Below are 16271 nucleotides of genomic sequence, written 5' to 3' on the forward strand. Positions count from 1 at the left end.
GCCCTGGAGGCTTGTTACAGGTTCGCAGGAATGCAGCTGTGGCCTTGAGGCTTGTTACAAACAAGTCTGTGAAACTCAGAGGCAGAAAAATAAGGATGAGATTGGATACATCCCTGAAGGAGGAATTTGCGTGCACCAGCTTGAAGAACCAATAAGTAATGCTGAAGAGATGCGTGGACAAAAGACAGTAGCCAATGAAATGGGTTTAGCTTGCTCGTGAACACTAGATCATATTATAAAAGGGATAGATTGTAAAAATAAAGGGTCTTCGCTTGTCTTCGCCTGAACTGATATGCAGAGTCTGTGTCTCATTCCCTTCAACGCGGGGTGACCACAGCCCGGTTAAAAGGCACTCTCCACGGGGCTGCTCTGAAGAGCTTCCTCCTTTCCCAGGTACAGAGGGGCGTCCTGACAAGCTGCTGCAGAGGCGAGAGACGTTTTGCTTCCCTGTGCTGCCAAGCCAGGGGCCAGGCCCAAGGTAGCAAGACGTGGGGAAGAAGACTTCTGCCAGGTGGGAAGGGACGAAAGGGATCCTTGCACCCGTGTAGGAGAGACATCCCCTTTGGACACTCCGGCTGCAGGGACTCGGGAAGGTCCCTGACACATGCCCCACGGTTTTTAGGAGCTTGCTTGCCCCATCGCAGGCCCCTTCCTTAGTAGGGAAGACGGCAGATGTTGAGTGCAGCCCACATCACTTTGCTTGCCCTTACAGCAGACCTGAGGTGCAGTCCTCTCCCATCCATCTGATGGGGCTCAGGAAAGGCTCCCCCTTGCCATTGGAAATGGCCCCACCTGCCCTGCTGCTTCTGCCAGCCTGTGGAGCTTTGATAGCAGATGGAAAGGGGAGAGCAAACTACCCCGTGCTCACGCCGACTCCTCCTGGTCTCTCTTTGCAGTGTGCTCCCGCCATGTCCAGGCAGCTCCCCCAGGACGAAGGAGGCAGGCAGGCAGGAGCCAGCTCCTCCAGCCAGGGGCACCACTGCACTCCCATCCTCTGAAGGCTGCAAGAGAGCGTTGCAGGTACGTGCTCTGCCTTGCTGTAACTACCATGCTGTTTGAGACTCAGCAAAAGCTTCTTTGTGCAGAGAGCCATCCTGAAAGGATCCCTTGGCGTGCATTCATTGTAACCTGTCCGCCGCCTCCTTCAGATCTTCTTCACGACAAGGAAGGTGCTGCGCATCCTTCCCGCCTGTTATTGCCCCCTGGGTTGTCATGAAACTCTTTGATTCTGGCCAGGGGCTATGGAAAATGTACAAGTCCTTTCTAGGTCGTTGACAGTGGAGGTCTCTGGTCACTCAGCTGTGTTTGCCCTGAGCTGAGGAGCCTGGCATGACTCCACGGCCCCTGATCTGGTAGGGGCAAAGCGCTGCCGGCCGACCGGCTGAGGCAAGGGGCACCAAGGTGGGTCAGACCCAAGGGATCCCCCCCCAGGAGCTGAGACTAATCCTGCCTGCTGCTGCGTTTCCATGCCCTCCAGGAGGTCTGCCAGCTGTCTGCAGAGTGGGAGCAAGCAAAGACCCATTGGCAAGAGCGGCGACAGCAAGCACAGGCAGAATGGGCGGCGTGGGAAGCCTGGGCTGCAGGGGAGGACCGACAGCCGCCGCAGGTACGGGCAGTGATTGACACCGCTGAGAGCAGCAGTGACCCTCTCTGTCGGGGCACCCAGGGCGGCAGGTCTCCAGGGGCTGGGAGCAGGACTGACACCCAGCTGCAGGGCAGGGGTTTGCCTGCTCACCCCCGTGAGGGAGAGATGGGCGGCAGGATCCGAGGGGCAAAAGCAGCCGTCAGCTGTGATGACGGGCACATGGTGCTGAGTTACCCAGCTCCCAGGTCCTGCTGCAGGCCCCTTTCAAGAGGTCCTCTGCGAAGCAGCACCTCTCTGTGCCATCTGCTTTGCTGAGAGCGTCTCCTCCTTGGCAGGCACTGGGCACTGGAGGCACTTGGACTCCCCACCCTCCAGCCCAGCCCAGGAGAAAGGAGGGCAACGAGAGGTGGAGAAGGGCTGCAAAGCCTCTCCCAGCAAAGCAGATGGCAGCAGCAGCCCAGCTGGACAGACTCCAGCCTGAGTAAGTGTGTGTTGGCTCTGGCCACAGCCTGGGGCAGTCGAGCAGCCCTGACCCCACAGAGATGTCCAGGACCCCCATCCCTGCGTCCTGGGGTTGTGTAGGACACCCTCTGATGTCTCCTAACGTGGGCATGATGTGGGTTACCCCCACAGCCAAGGGCCAAAACTCACCATGGGGTGAAAGGGTGGGCACATGCGGGACCGGGTGGGTGCAGAGGCTGGACGAGGGGAGAGGCAGAAGGGGTCTCCGGCAGGGGCTGAGGGATGATGTTTCCCTGCTGTTGCAGCCACCTTTCCCCACAAGCGGTCCAGGTCCTGAGAAGGCTGGAGCCACATCAGGTGCAGAGGAAGATCTTCCAGCACGTTGCTGAGAACAACAGGCGGCGGCAAGAGCAGCAGAGGCAGCTCCCCTGGTAACTATCTCCAAAAAGGGACGGTGTTTCCCCCAGCTGCAAGGCCCATCCCTGCACTGAGAGCAGCCCTGTGGGAAAGCAGGATTTCTCTGACATCCCTCGCAAGACCAAAGCAGGTTTTGGAGGCTGGCTTTGGGCTGCACCACCCTGACACCCAAGGGGTCTGCCTGGGCACCAAGGATTGGCTTTCCATGGGTGATGCAAAAGTCCTGGCTCAAGACCGAGGGATCCCTCTGATGGCTGGCTCTCCCCTTTCCAAACCAGAGAGCATGTCCTTCCCTTGCAGAGTCCTGGGCCAAGACACCTTGCCCCGAGGGGGGACACCTGTATGGGACACTCAAGGTCTTGGCCCAACCTGACTCAGCCCCAGGCTGATCAGCTGCACCTGGGACCTTCTCATGGGCTGGGGCACAAGGGGCCTCTCCCACTTCACAGACACCTTGAGGCTTCATCATAAGCAGATCCCATCACAGGCAGCCTGAGCTATGCCTGCAGCATTTCTCTGCCTTCTCCCTGGTCAGACGATCATACACTTTTCTTTCTTCCTCCCTAGCGCTAGATGCTGGTACCGCAGCAGAGGGGAAGGTGCCGGGAGCAGCGGCTGTAGCAGTGGCTGTTAGCAAAGGGGCTGGGTGGCTTCTTAGCTGCCAAGATCCACGTATAACTCCAAAATAAAGAGCTCTGGGGCTGTTCCCAGCTGAACTGACTGGCCTGTGCCTGGAGATGGATCGGTCTAAAGGGATTATACACACCCCATGTGTGATCCCAGAACTGCTTGTAGGGGCAGGAAGGAATAAAGTGTGCAGATACCCCCCAGCTCAAACACGTGCAGCGCCACTCCTGCACATCCCAACACACAGGCAGCATGGCAGTGGAGGCTCTCACGCTCTTCCTGGGAATACCCCATATTATTTACAGAATTTACTTTGTCTTTAGGTTAGAGTAAACTGCAAGTAAGGGTGGCACGATTTTTTTAAATTTTTTCGTGTTGGAGAATGTAAGTGTAGAATGTCGAAGTCCATCCTGGAGATAAATGGCTTTTCACAGATGCTTGCTGTACAAAAATGTTTTCTAGCTATGAGAGAAGGTACTGTAGAAAATGAAGAGAGACCAGTGATCCATTAAGTTGAGTTACCCTTCTGTGTTAGCCTCTACCAGATGCCTCCTGTGAAGCTGCAAGAATTCCGTCATGACACCAAGCTGTTCACAGAGGAAGTTTCTTTCTGACCCGAGGCATTTATCTGCCAGAAGCTGTTTGTTAACTGGTCTGCTTTGTTGCTACGCCAATGTCTGTGGTACTAATCAGCGGCATGCACAAACTGAGTGTAGGCACCAAACTTACATCTTTCTTCTTGGGAAGGTTCTTTTCCTGTTGTTTCAAGTAAACGTGTATTTTTGGGGTATGTTTAGGTTGGATATTATGAAAAACTTCACTGAAAGGGTAGTCAGGCATTGGAACAGGCTGACCCAGGGAAGTGGTTGAGTCTCCATCCCTGGAGGTATTTAAAAGATGGGTAAATGTGCTGCTTGAAGACATGGTTTAGTGGTGGACTTGGCAGGGATAGGTTAACCGTTGGACTTGATGATCTTAAGGGTCTTTTCCACCCCTAATGATTCTATGATTCTATGAATCTCTCCATACTGGCTAAGGAAGGATCTCTCAGTCTCAGGAAAGGGATCTCAAACCCTGAGAGGCGTCCCTGCTCGAGGGGAGAGTCACCTGGCCTGCCGTCCAGCTGCCATGCAGGGAGAGCTCACATTGGGCCCATCCTGATGGTAATATTTAGAGGATGAAGTAGCTGCCTGCCAGTCAATAGTATAGACAAGATGTCTTCATTTTAGCTCTGGCAACTCGCATTTTTGGCTTTCCAAACCACCTTTTGAAATCTTGTTCAAGACACCTTCACTCCCTTGTACGTCAGCCAGGGGCTTTCCAGCTCACACGTTCACCCCAAGGACGTGAGGGCTGTTGCTCCTGCCTCAGCCTGAACCAAAGTGCGGCTCGGAGTCAAGTGTATCCGTCACATTGACCAGATGCAGGAACTCTGAGGGTTTTATTCCTTTAACCCTTGCCTCTCTCCCCTCATCCTCTTTTCCTAGGGTGTTTTGGAGTTTAAGGGGGGATTTTTTGTTGTTGGAGGTATTTCTGTAATTATTTTGCTGAGGAAGGTGGTGCGGCCTTGAAGCCCTGGGAGGCGGGGAAAGGTCTTACGTCCGGCACAAAGCCGGGAGCTCTGACCCCACCGTGAGCCCTTCTCTGCCCACGGCTCCCAAGAAGCATTTTCACCTCCCCACGGGCCTTCCCGGTGCCTGTTGGGATCCCTGCCCTGGAACACGCCAGAGCAGGGGCACCGCTGCTGAGGGAGACACGACAGGACGGGGCCCCGCCCACCCGCTTCTGCTGGAAGCCCCGCCCCCTCCCAGGACCCGCAGGGGCCCTGTGCCCCAGAAGTCGCTCTCCTCTACCGGCCATGTGCTCCGCTGGGATTGGCTGGCAGGACCGGCCACCCCTGCCGCTTGGCCCAGAGATACGTCAGACCTGGAAGGCCCTTCCCCTGCATCCACAGGGGCCACCATTTTGGTTTGGCTGCTATTTTGGGACAGGGCGCCGCCATTCCATGGCAGTGAGCTGCCCTTTTGTTAAAGCTCATACTGCTCTGTGATTGGCTAATGGCCATGTCTCGACACCGTCACAGCCGTGTGTTCTCAGGCAGCCCCTGTGATTGGCTGGCAGGACCGGCCACCCGTCCCAGTGTCCCCAGGGGCACGTCCCAAAGGAAGCCCCCTGTCATTTCCTACAGGGAGGCTGCCACTTCTGACAGCCTCATTCCCCACGTCTTTTCATCCTGCATTGTGATTGGCTGCCAGGCATTTCATGACGCCTTCATAGCCACGTGTTCTCAGGCAGCATATAAAGCTATAGATAGCAAATATATATAGCCATAGAAAAACCCATAGGTATAAAATGGATAAAACCTTTTTTTAATAAGCGCTACTGGAGTGAGCACTTAAAGTTTAAATGTGAAGAGAAACAAAAGGAAGAGGCCAGATCGGGGTCCCCACTTTCCCAGGCTGCAGAACAAGCCCTGACAGGTCTGGGGTGGGGGGGGGCTTCAGGAGGGCAGAGGGGTGCCCGAAAGTTGGTGGGGCGTGGAAAAGCTGGAACGTGCCCAGGGGCTACAGCCACCTCCAAGGAATAACAGACTCATTTGCCACACAATATTGAATATATATCACCACATATATATATATTATATATATAATATAAACTATATAATATTATATACATTATAATATGTAAAATATATGAGATTATGATATATTATAATATATATTATATAATTAAAATATCTTATAATAACTATTATAATATTATAATAGCACAATATAACAAAATTAATATTCTTATTATAATATAATAATATAATAATATATAATATAATTAGTTTTACAATTATATGATATGAAAATTATAATATTATATTTAATATAATATATATAACATGATCGATATAATATATATATTGTATATAATATATATCATGACATATATATAATAAATCACTGCATGAGTACATAGGAAATACGTTGGTATGTGCTTGTGAGGTCACTGGAGACTGAGTAGGCCAATGGCAAATACATGGCAAATGGGCAGATACGTACTTGCGAGGCCACTCTCAGACGACAGGCCAGGGGCTGACCCATGGCATGTGCAGCGTGTTGTGAGGGCTCTGCTGCCTGAGTAGCTGCTAGGCCAGGAGCAGGCCCATGGCTTGTGTCTGTGCTCATGAGGTCACTCCTGCCTGAGGAGATGATAGGCCAGGAGCAGGCCTGTGGATTGTGTACGTGCTTGTGAGGTCAGTGGCGCCTGAGCAGATGATAGGCCAGGAGCTAGCACATGGCTTGAGAATGTCTTTGTGATGTCAGTGGTGCCTGAGAAGCTGGTAGGCCAGGAATAAGCACCACTCTTGTGTAGGTGTTTGCAAGGTCATTTGTGACCGATGAGCTGATGGGCCAGGAAGAGGCCCATGGGTTGTGTAAGTCCTTGTGAAGTCACTGCTGCCCTGGTAGCTGATAGGCCAGGAGCAGGGCCATGGGTGCTGTAGGTTGCTGTGGTGTCACTGGTGCCTGAGTAGCTGAGAGGTTAGGAGCAGAACAATGGCTTGTGTAGGTGTTTGTGTAGGTGTTGGGTCGTTGGTGTCCGAATAGCTGATAGGCCAGAAGCAGGCACGTGGCAGGTTTAGATGTTATGACATCACCTGTGGCTGAGTGACGGATAGGCCACGAGCATGCACATGACTTGTGTACGGGCTTGTGATTTCACGAGTACTAAATCAGCTTACAGGCCAAGAGCAGGCATAGGGCTTGTGTGGGTGCTTCTGATATCATCAAAATAGTATTTAGACCCCACCCAAACATGGCTTTTTGGAAGAACCATCATCAGCAGAAGCCCGTGCACAGCACCCACACCCGTGTGACAGTGTAACTCTTGAGCAGACAGCGCTGGCAGCAGGAGGGTGTGAGGTCACCGTCACTATAGCTGCTGAGCACCCAGTGGTGGCTGTAGGAGGGTGTGAGGTCACCGTCACTGTAACTCAGAAGCACACAGCTGTGGCAGGAAGAGAGTCTGAGGTCCCGTCACCGATGGCACCGCGTGGCCGTGGGGCTCGGTGCAGAGCGGCCGTGTGCATCAGCGGGGCATGCCGGGGGCCGGGAGCTGCCCGGCCCCGTGTCTGCGAGGCCGAAGGAGCAGCCCCTGCAGCCCTGGCTGGAGCAGTCGGGGTGGGGGTGGCTCGGGGGCACCGCAGGGATGTGCCTGGGCACGGTGCCAGGAGGAAACCACGGACTTCCTGCCCGGGCGCTGCGCTGCAGGGGGAGCACGGCGAGCGCTGCGAGGCCACGTGGGCTGTGGTTTGTGCACCTGCAGGCTCCAGCTCCCGATGCGCCTGTGGGGAAGAACGGCCCCTCGGGGACAGGCTGAGAGTCAGGGGCCTGACGGAGCCTCTGGGCTGCAGGTCTGCTGCCAGGGCAAGGCCATGGCCCAGCTCAGGCTCCTGCGAGGGACCCAGGGTGGGGCTGTGCAGGGAGGGACGGGCGAGCCAGCCCTGCTGGGATGGAGCTCTTCCCCTGCCCAAGGCCCTTGCCCAGCTGCTGCTCCCAGCACAGTGGGGTCTGTAGCAGGAGCAGGGGCTGTTTCCTTCCCATCCTGACGCAGGCCCCGGTGCAGTCCCAGCTCCGTGGTTCCCACGGCTCGGCGGTGGCTGGACAGCTGCCTCTTGGGTTCTTGGATGAGCCCAACGTAGAAGATGCTCAGTGCTCGCAGTCCCCACAGCAGGGTGCAAGGGGTGACGGACTCATTTCCCCTCCACACTCAGCTTCTCCCATGATGATTCCCTGACGTAGCGACCATGACACCCGCAGCAGGACACATATGTCCCTCATATATGGTCATGAACGGCGCTCGCGATGTTCATTGGAGGGCTGGGCTGTGTCGGAGGGGAGATAGCTCCCGATAACGTCTCAAAAGGTGCTGCTGCTGCTTTGATTGGCTCCTCCTGCAGCTGGGTTGGCATCTGCAGAGGTATATTACCCTCCCATCATCGTTGTCCCCATGAGTCCCCAGGAGCCGTGGCAGGGAGTGGGGTGCAGCAGGGCTGTGGCAGCCGGGCAGGAGGCTCAGGATGGGGATGGAGGCACTCCTGTCCCCTCGGCTGCTGTGGCTGCTCCTCTGGGTGCAGCTGTGCAGGGGTAAGTGCCGGTTCCCTTGTCTCACAGCCCAGGGCCTGTGGGTACCAGCGTGGTCATCGGGATCCCTTTGGGAATGGGCTTTCTTTCCAGGCTCCACTGAGACAAGGGTCAGAAGGTGCTCAGGTCCATGGACCTTGTGCCTTTCCCTGTGCCTCTCTGTGTTTAAGGCAGCCTGTGCCTGCCTGCATTTATGGACTCCTTCCTTCCTGGGTGACCCTTTTGGGACCCCTTGTTCCCCAGGTCTGTGCCCCTGAGGCTGGCAGTGGCCCAGGTGGTGACGGCAGCACTCAGTGATCCCCAGGGCACAGCCAATATCCAGGGTGTCCCAGGGTGCAGGGGAACCCCGACCCCAGGAAGGCAGTTTGTGCCCCACAGAGAGAAGGGGAGCGGGCTGTCTGCACCCGCAGGTGGCAGAGAAGCTTCCTTCCTGGGTGTCTTGGCCAAGCACAGGAGTTGGGCTGATGGCTGGGACAAGGAGACGATATGGTTTCGGGGGATCCTTGGGATCATCTCGGTGCTCCCTGAGGACATGGGAAGCCCTGGGGGTGGTGTGGGTTTGGGTGGTGGCAGGGCAGGTGGTGGGCAGGGGAAGCTGCGGGCCTGGGGGCATGGGGCTTTCCAGGGTGTGCTTGGCTGGGGACGAGACGGTGCCCTGTGCAGGGCCTGGGGGCACGGTGTGTGTGGGTGGGCATGGGCAGGGGGCTGTTGGAGTGGGAGGCGGTGCCAAGGGCTGTGGGGCAGTGAATGGCCCAGCAGGGCTGGAGTTGGCCCCCCCAGTCTGCACAGCCCATGGGGAGAGGAGGGACCCCCACACTTCCCCAGGGACAGCTCAGGGAGGAGAGGGCTCCCAGCCTGGTGCTGTGAGTCGACTCCCAGAGCTGCAGTCTGGGGCTGGGCCCTCTCCTGACCGGTCCCGTGTTTTGGTGTTTGAAGGGGCTGCGGAGGTGAGGCTGGAGGCTGGCAGCGGGCGCTGTGCTGGGAGAGTGGAGGTGAAACACCAGGGCCAGTGGGGGACCGTGTGTGATGACGACTGGGACATGGCCGATGCTGCAGTGGTTTGTAAGCAGCTGGGCTGTGGGTCTGCTGTTGAAGTTCATTCCTGGGCACACTTTGGGCCAGGATCTGGCCCCATTTGGATGGCTGGTGCTAAGTGTCATGGCACTGAGTCTGCTCTGTCTGAATGTACAAACGATGAAAGGGCTCGACATTGCTGTGATCACAGTGAGGATGCTGGAGTGACGTGTTCAGGTAAGGGACCAGCCTGTTCCCTACCTTTGTTGCCAGGATGGGGGAAGGGACCTGGCTGTGCCCTCAGGGAACAATGAGGGGGTACTGGAGCAGGGCCCAGTGTGGCCAGTTGCACTACCGAGCTGGGACTGTCATTGCTCGGGCTCAGCCAACACTGGTTTATGAAAGGGAGGTCCTGCTTCACTAACCTGATCTCCTTCTATGACAAGGTGACACGCTTAGTGGATGAGGGGAAGGCTGTGGATGTTGTCTACTTGGACTTTAGTGAGGCCCTTGACACTGTCTCCCACAGCATTCTCCTGGAGAAGCTGGCTGCTCACGGCTTGGATGGGTGCACTCTACGCTGGGTTAAAAACTGGCTGGACGGCCGAGCCCAGAGAGTCGTGGTGAATGGAGTCAAATCCAGTTGGCGGCCGGTCATGAGTGGTGTTCCCCAGGGCTCAGTGTTGGGGCTGGTCCTGTTCAACATCTTCATTGATGATCTGGATGAGGGGATTGAGTGCACCCTCAGTAAGTCTGCAGATAACACCAAGTTGGGTGGAAGTGTCGATCTGCTGGAGGACAGGAGGGCCCTACAGAGAGACCTGGCCAGGCTGGAACGATGCGCCCAGGCCAACTGTAGGAGATTCAACAAGGCTCAGTGCTGGGTCCTTCACTTGGGTCACAATAACCCCATGCAGCGCTACAGGCTTGTGGAGGAGTGGCTGGAGAGCTGCCTGGCAGAAAAGGACCTGGGGGTGTTGGTTGACAGCCGCCTGAACATGAGCCAGCAGGATGCTCAGGTGGCCAAGAGGCCCAGTGGCATCCTGGCTTGTATCAGGAATAGTGTGGCCAGCAGGACCAGGGAGGTGATAGTGCCCCTGTACTTGGTACTGGTGAGGCCGCACCTCGAGTACTGTGTTCAGTTTTGGGCCCCTCACCACAAGAAGGACATCAAGGTGCTGGAGTGTGTCCAGAGAAGGGCAGTGAAGTTGGTGAAGGGTCCGGAGCTGGAGTCTTACAAGGAGCGGCTGAGGGAGCTGAGATTGTTTAGTCTGGAGAAGAGGAGGCTGACGGGAGACCTTATTGTTCTCTACACCTGCCTGAAAGGAGTTTGAAGCGAGGTGGGGGTTGGCCTATTCTCCCTAGTAACAAGTGATAGGACGAGAGGAAACAGCCTCAAGCTGTGCCAGGGGAAGTTTAGGTTGGATATTAGGAAAAAATTCTTCACCAAAAGAATAGTCAGGCACTGGCACAGGCTGCCCAGGGAAGTGGTTGAGTCTCCATCCCTGGAGGTATTTAAAAGACAGGTAGATCTGGTGCTCGAGGACATGGTTTAGTGGTGGACTTTTGGCAGTGCTAGGTAAACGGACTCTATGATCTTAAGGGTCTTTTCCAACCTTAACTATTCTATGATTCTATGCTTCTATGATTGCTGGTTTCCCCAGTCCTTGAGGAAAGCCTAGGGGTAACTTGTTACTGCCTGGCTCCAGATGTGGCTCAGCCAATTCTCCTCTGGCTGGGAGTTGAATGCCCCGCCCTGCTCTACAGTATCTGTTATTTCCCATCTTTCCCCTCTGGCTCATCCAGGATCTCTCTGGCAGCACGGAGGTACAGGTGCCCCCATGCCAGAGGCACTGAGAACCGCTCACGTGGCCACCAACAGGCCTGGGGAAGGACCCAAGATGGCCCCCAAAGCAGAAGGGCTGCTCAGAAGGGAGGAGCACTGGGCTTGGGCAGAAGAGCAGGGTGGCCCATGACCACCTCATTCCTTTCCCAGGGTCACCCCACGAGAGCCAGCCCACAGGGAGTGCAGGCAGTGGTGAACTGCTTCCCAGCCTCTCCTGCCTGCCCCAGCCCCTGGCTGCCCTGTGCCACGGGGGATTTGCCAGCACTTTCTGGCTCTCCCTGGTGCCTGTCCTTGCACCGCGATCTCGTGTCAGCCCAGGGCTGTACCTCTGCCTGCTCTCCTGCCTTCTGCCCAGCCATTGACCAGGGATGTGCATGCCTGGCAGTGCACTCTGGCCCTGGCTGAGGACTCCTCCCCAGGCAAGCACTGCAGCCAGGGGCTGGTGAAGACAGAGACCACATGTACACTCGCAGTGCATCTGTGCCCTGTGACATGTCCCATCTAACAGCAGTGCCCCACTGACCTGAGAACCACCTGGGAACGTGGTGCATTTCTGGTGGCTCCAAGGGTTCCTCAGCCAGGGCCTGAGCTCAGTGGGCAGAGCAGGCTGCAGCAGCCAACAGTGCCTTGGCCAGTCTCCCTGGGCCCCAAGTGCTTGGAGTGCTGCCAGGAAGCCCAGGGTCTCCAAAATGGCGGCAGTTTGTCGGAGCAGTGCCTACGGCTGGGGGTTTGGGAGAGAAGCAAGCCCACAAGTGCTGTGCTGATGGCTGAGGAGCGGCAGGGTGTCCCTGGTGTGTTTGTGCCATCAGCAGCCCCTGGGAGCTGCTGGGAGGGTCGTGGGGCTCTGTGCCTGTGGCCACCTTGCAGACCAGGTGGGACGTGGGCATGTAACTGCCAGAGGGCTCTGGGAACTCTCCGGGGACTTTGATTGCTCCAGGATTTGTCCGGCTGGTCGGAGGGGACAGCCCTTGCTCAGGACGCGTGGAGATCCGCGATAGGAACCAGTGGAAAACTGTCTGTGACTCAGACTTTGGTCCCAAAGCTGCCGACGTGGTCTGCGGGGACTTGCATTGTGGCGCAGCCCTGTCTGTGCCCAGGGCAGCTGACTTTGGAGAAGGTGTTGGTGCCATGTGGGACAGAGAGCTGCAGTGTGTGGGGAATGAATCCCTTCTCATCTCCTGCCCCAGGGGATCCCGCAGAGACCAGCCCTGCACCCACACGAACGCCGCTGGTGTCACCTGTACCCGTAAGGACTGAGGGTGGGGTGTTCCATATCTGGGGGTGTGCTGGGGCCAAGGGGAGCAAGGCCGGGACAGTGCCATGCTGTGCTGGGTGTGAGGACAGAAGGGGTGATGTGGTTGCCTCCAGCCTTAAAATTGTGCACAAGGAGGAGAAAGGCAGGCTCTCCTCCATTTGGCTGCTCCTCCAGCTCCTGAAGAAGCGAGAGCACAAGTCCACCCTCCCTCATTCTTCTCTGTTCCCGATGACACAGGGTTCAGGCTGGTGAACGGCAGCACGGCGTGTGAGGGGAGGGTGGAGGTCTATGTGCTGGGGACCTGGGGCACCCTCTGTGCCTCCCGCTGGGATCTCTCAGACGCCCACGTTCTCTGTCGTCACCTTGACTGCGGGTTTGCTGAGTCCATTCCCAGAGGAGGGCATTTTGGGAGAGGCACGGGACCTGTCTGGAGAGACTCATTCCACTGTGATGGGACTGAAGCCCACCTGGGACAGTGCCCAGTGACCGCGCTGGGGGCCTCACCGTGCTCCCATGAGAACGATGCTGCTGTCATTTGCTCAGGTGAGTGCTGGGACAATGCTGAGTTAACTCCATTTGTCCCTTGGGTGTTGCATGGCCACCCAAAGCAGAGGACCTCATGGCAGCACCAGGGTGAATTTCTCCCTTGAGAAACCCTAGCTTCACCAGGAATCTCTGCCCCACACAGGGGATCAGGCCCAAACTTCTCCTGTTGGATCAGAAAGGCCCCCCTTGCTCTGCTCCCTGCCAAGGACACAGGCTCCCAGGCCCAGATCCCCAGGGATGCAGAGGGGCAGAGGCGTGTGTGCTCTGCCCCATGGCTCAGCAGTGCCAAGGCCAGCGCTGAGGTGGGGCAAGGCTTGTCCTGGGGCTGTCTGTCCCCAGGCCACCGCCGGCTGCTGCTCCCTCCTGCGGGAGCTGCCCCATCTGCCTCAGCAGGGACGTGTTGGGTGGCTCTGCCCCACCAAGAGCAAAGAGAGGGTCTTGCTCAGGAAGGCTCAGGGACTGGGGAAGCAAGCCTGTGGAAAGCTGCTCCTGAAGCTGACCGCAGAGGGCTGGGGGCAGGCGGGTGAGCTGCAGGGTGTTGTGAGGGTTGGAGAGCCGGGAGAGGTGCTGCAGGTTTGTGGGCTGTCTGGTGCTGCTGAGGGCTGGGGCATGGCTGCTCTCCCCAGGCCCAGGCAGCTCCACAGCCCTGCGGCTGGTGGGTGGAGGGAGCCGGTGCGACGGGCGAGTGGAGATCTTGCAGCGCGGGACGTGGGGCCGAGTCCTGGATGAGCAGTGGGACATGCAGGAGGCCAGCGTGGTGTGCCGGCAGCTGCGGTGCGGAGAGGCAGAGACAGCCTACAACCCCCCGAAGCCTCAGAGAGGGACGGGTCCCGTGGGGCTGCGAGGGGTCCGGTGCGCAGGGCACGAGGCCAACCTGACCCTCTGCAACACCTCCCTGCCCATGAGCGCGCTGGCAGCAGGGATTGCAGAGGACGTGGGGGTCGTTTGCTGGGGTGAGTGGCACTGCACAGGCTCCCCAGGCTCGGGGCTGGGTGGGCAGCCGGCCCCTGATGGCAGCTGGGGTTTCTTTCTGCTGCAGGGAGCCGGCAGGTCCGGCTGGTGAACGGGCCCGGGCGCTGTGCTGGCAGAGTGGAGATCTACCACCAGGGCACCTGGGGGACTGTCTGCGATGACCAGTGGGACCTGTCTGATGCCGCCGTCGTTTGCCACCAGCTGGGCTGCGGAGGGGCGGTGGAGGCAGTTGGCTCCGCTCGGTTTGGGGAAGGCTCCGGTCAGATATGGCTGGACAGCGTGAACTGCTCCGGGGCCGAAGCTGCTCTCTGGGACTGCCCGGCAGGGTCCTGGGGGCAGCACGACTGCGGGCATAAAGAGGATGCAGGAGTCGTCTGCTCAGGTCTGTGCTGGGAGCTGTGGTGGGAGCCCAGTGCCCAGGGAGACCAGGACAAGGGGAGAGCCGGCAACGGCCGAGGCTGTGCCTGGCTGCCTCTGAGCCCCTGCCTGAGCCTGTCCTGGGGACACCCATGCACAAACCCCCTCGGTCCCACTGGGGGCCCCTTGTAAGCTGAGCTGTCCCCAAGGGTTAGCGGGGAGGGCATGGGTGTCTGTCCGTCAGGGACTTCTCTCTGCCCCTGGCAAAAGGGTGACTTGCTGGCCGTGCCTCTGCGTGGCTGAGGGCCTGGGGGGTGAAGAGGCTTCTCTGCTCCCATAGCCCCAGACCAGCCTGTTCCCCTCTGGGCTCTTTCCTCCCAGATTTCATGGCCCTGAGGCTGCACAACAGCACCAACTGCTCCGGGCGCCTGCAGGTGTTCTACAATGGCACATGGGGGACCGTTTGCTCCAACTCAATGACTCCCAAAACGGTGTCGCTGGCATGCAAGGAGCTGGGCTGTGGGGATGAAGGGACCCTGGAAACACGCCTGCCCTATGGTAGGGTGTCTGGCCTCACCTGGCTGGATCGCGTGGAGTGTGGGGAGAGAAACAGCTCCTTCTGGCAGTGTCCTTCTGCTCCCTGGGACCCACAGTCGTGTGATGACCTGCGAGACGAGACCCACATCACCTGCAAGGGTAATTCGGAGCTCCACGGGCACCAGCATCCCCCCAGCTCCTGCTCCCTGCTGGGCACAGTCAAGCGCAGAGACAGGGCCCACAGGGGCTTTGACTTTACGGGCCAGACCCTGCTGCTTGTGGTGGCACAAATGGGACTTCAGCTCTCAGAGCCCCACACATTCCCCAGCAGTTGCCAGCCGGGCTCCCAGCAGCGCCCGGGGGAGGCAGAGGTGTCTGCAGGCAAGGTCTCAGAAGAGCCCAGACAGGGCTCCAAGGAGCGTCCCCTCCACGGACACCCTCCTGCTGCTCTGTGAACCAGGGTCCCTCTGGGGCTGAGCAGTCAGGGTCCCCCACATTGCCGTGCGTGTCCCCTGAATGACTGGGGTTCAGCTGCTGCCGTGAGCGAGGCGGCACGGGGCGGCAAGAGCAGAGCTCAGCCCCACGCTCTGCTGCACAACCCCCTTCAGCAGTCCCTTCACCGCAGCCTTTCCTTCTGCAGGGAGTCGGCCAGAAACACCCGCGGCCCTGGGGACTGTGTGCCCAAACTCCACGAGCTGCACAGGTAGCTGCTCCTCTGCACGCCCCTCTGGTCTGGCAGGGCTCTGCCTGCTGTCCCGGTGCCCTGGGAGGTCTCTGCCTTCTCCAGACAGGGAGAAGATTCGTGCCGTGGGAGGCGAGAGTGGGTGCTCGGGCAGAGTGGAGGTCTGGCACCATGGCTCCTGGGGGACGGTGTGTGACGACTCCTGGGACATGCAGGATGCCGAGGTGGCCTGCAGGCAGCTGGGCTGTGGCCCCGCGGTGTCTGCCCTGGGCGAGGCTGCGTTTGGGGAGGGGACGGGCCCCATCTGGCTGGAGCAGGTGGAGTGCCGGGGGACGGAGCCATCTCTGCAGGACTGCTGGGCTCGGCCTGGGGACAGTGGTGCCTGCCGGCACAAGGAGGATGCTGCCGTGCGCTGCTCAGGTGAGCAGCAGGGCTGGGACCCTTGCTGGAGCTCTTGGCAGAGCTCCTGAGAGCAAGGCCATCCTTGTGCAGCATGGGAGCCTGGTGCCTAGTGGGCAGCAGCCTCTGTGGGGCTGGATGTCCTCTGGCTTCTGCCTGCAGGGCCCTGCAGCCCCCAGGGGCATCTCCTGGGCTCCCTGCGCCACCCTGCCCAATACCCAGAGCAGGGCCCTGGGCTCTGTCCTGGCCACCCTGACCAGTTTTGCAGGAGGGGCAATTTGGGTGGGCTGTGTCAGGAATACATGCACACACCTGTACACATGGCGTGTGAGAGAGGAGGCTCCCTGGTACCTGCACACCCACCCTCTCAGCCCAGCTCTTCTTCTCCTCTTCTGCAGCTGCACCCAGGACAGCAGCACCAACCCCCCGACCAGGTAACC

At 58.3% G+C, this 16271-nt stretch overlaps 1 protein-coding gene across 1 annotated transcript; it reads left to right on the plus strand.

Moving 5' to 3' along the window:
* Positions 1-12270: 12270 nt before the first annotated feature.
* On the plus strand, positions 12271-14909 carry LOC309604280 (scavenger receptor cysteine-rich domain-containing protein SCART1-like; the record flags this gene model as incomplete). Its single annotated transcript, XM_082339216.1, has 5 exons — positions 12271-12329; positions 12576-12881; positions 13517-13837; positions 13924-14238; positions 14595-14909. Coding segments are annotated over 5 exons (1316 nt in total), but the record flags the coding sequence as incomplete, so codon positions are not given.
* Between the last annotated feature and the right edge of the window lie 1362 nt (positions 14910-16271).

This window comes from Platalea leucorodia (genome assembly GCF_965183815.1).
Source record: "Platalea leucorodia genome assembly, contig: HAP1_HAP1_SCAFFOLD_560, whole genome shotgun sequence".
Taxonomy (NCBI): Eukaryota; Metazoa; Chordata; class Aves; order Pelecaniformes; family Threskiornithidae; genus Platalea; species Platalea leucorodia.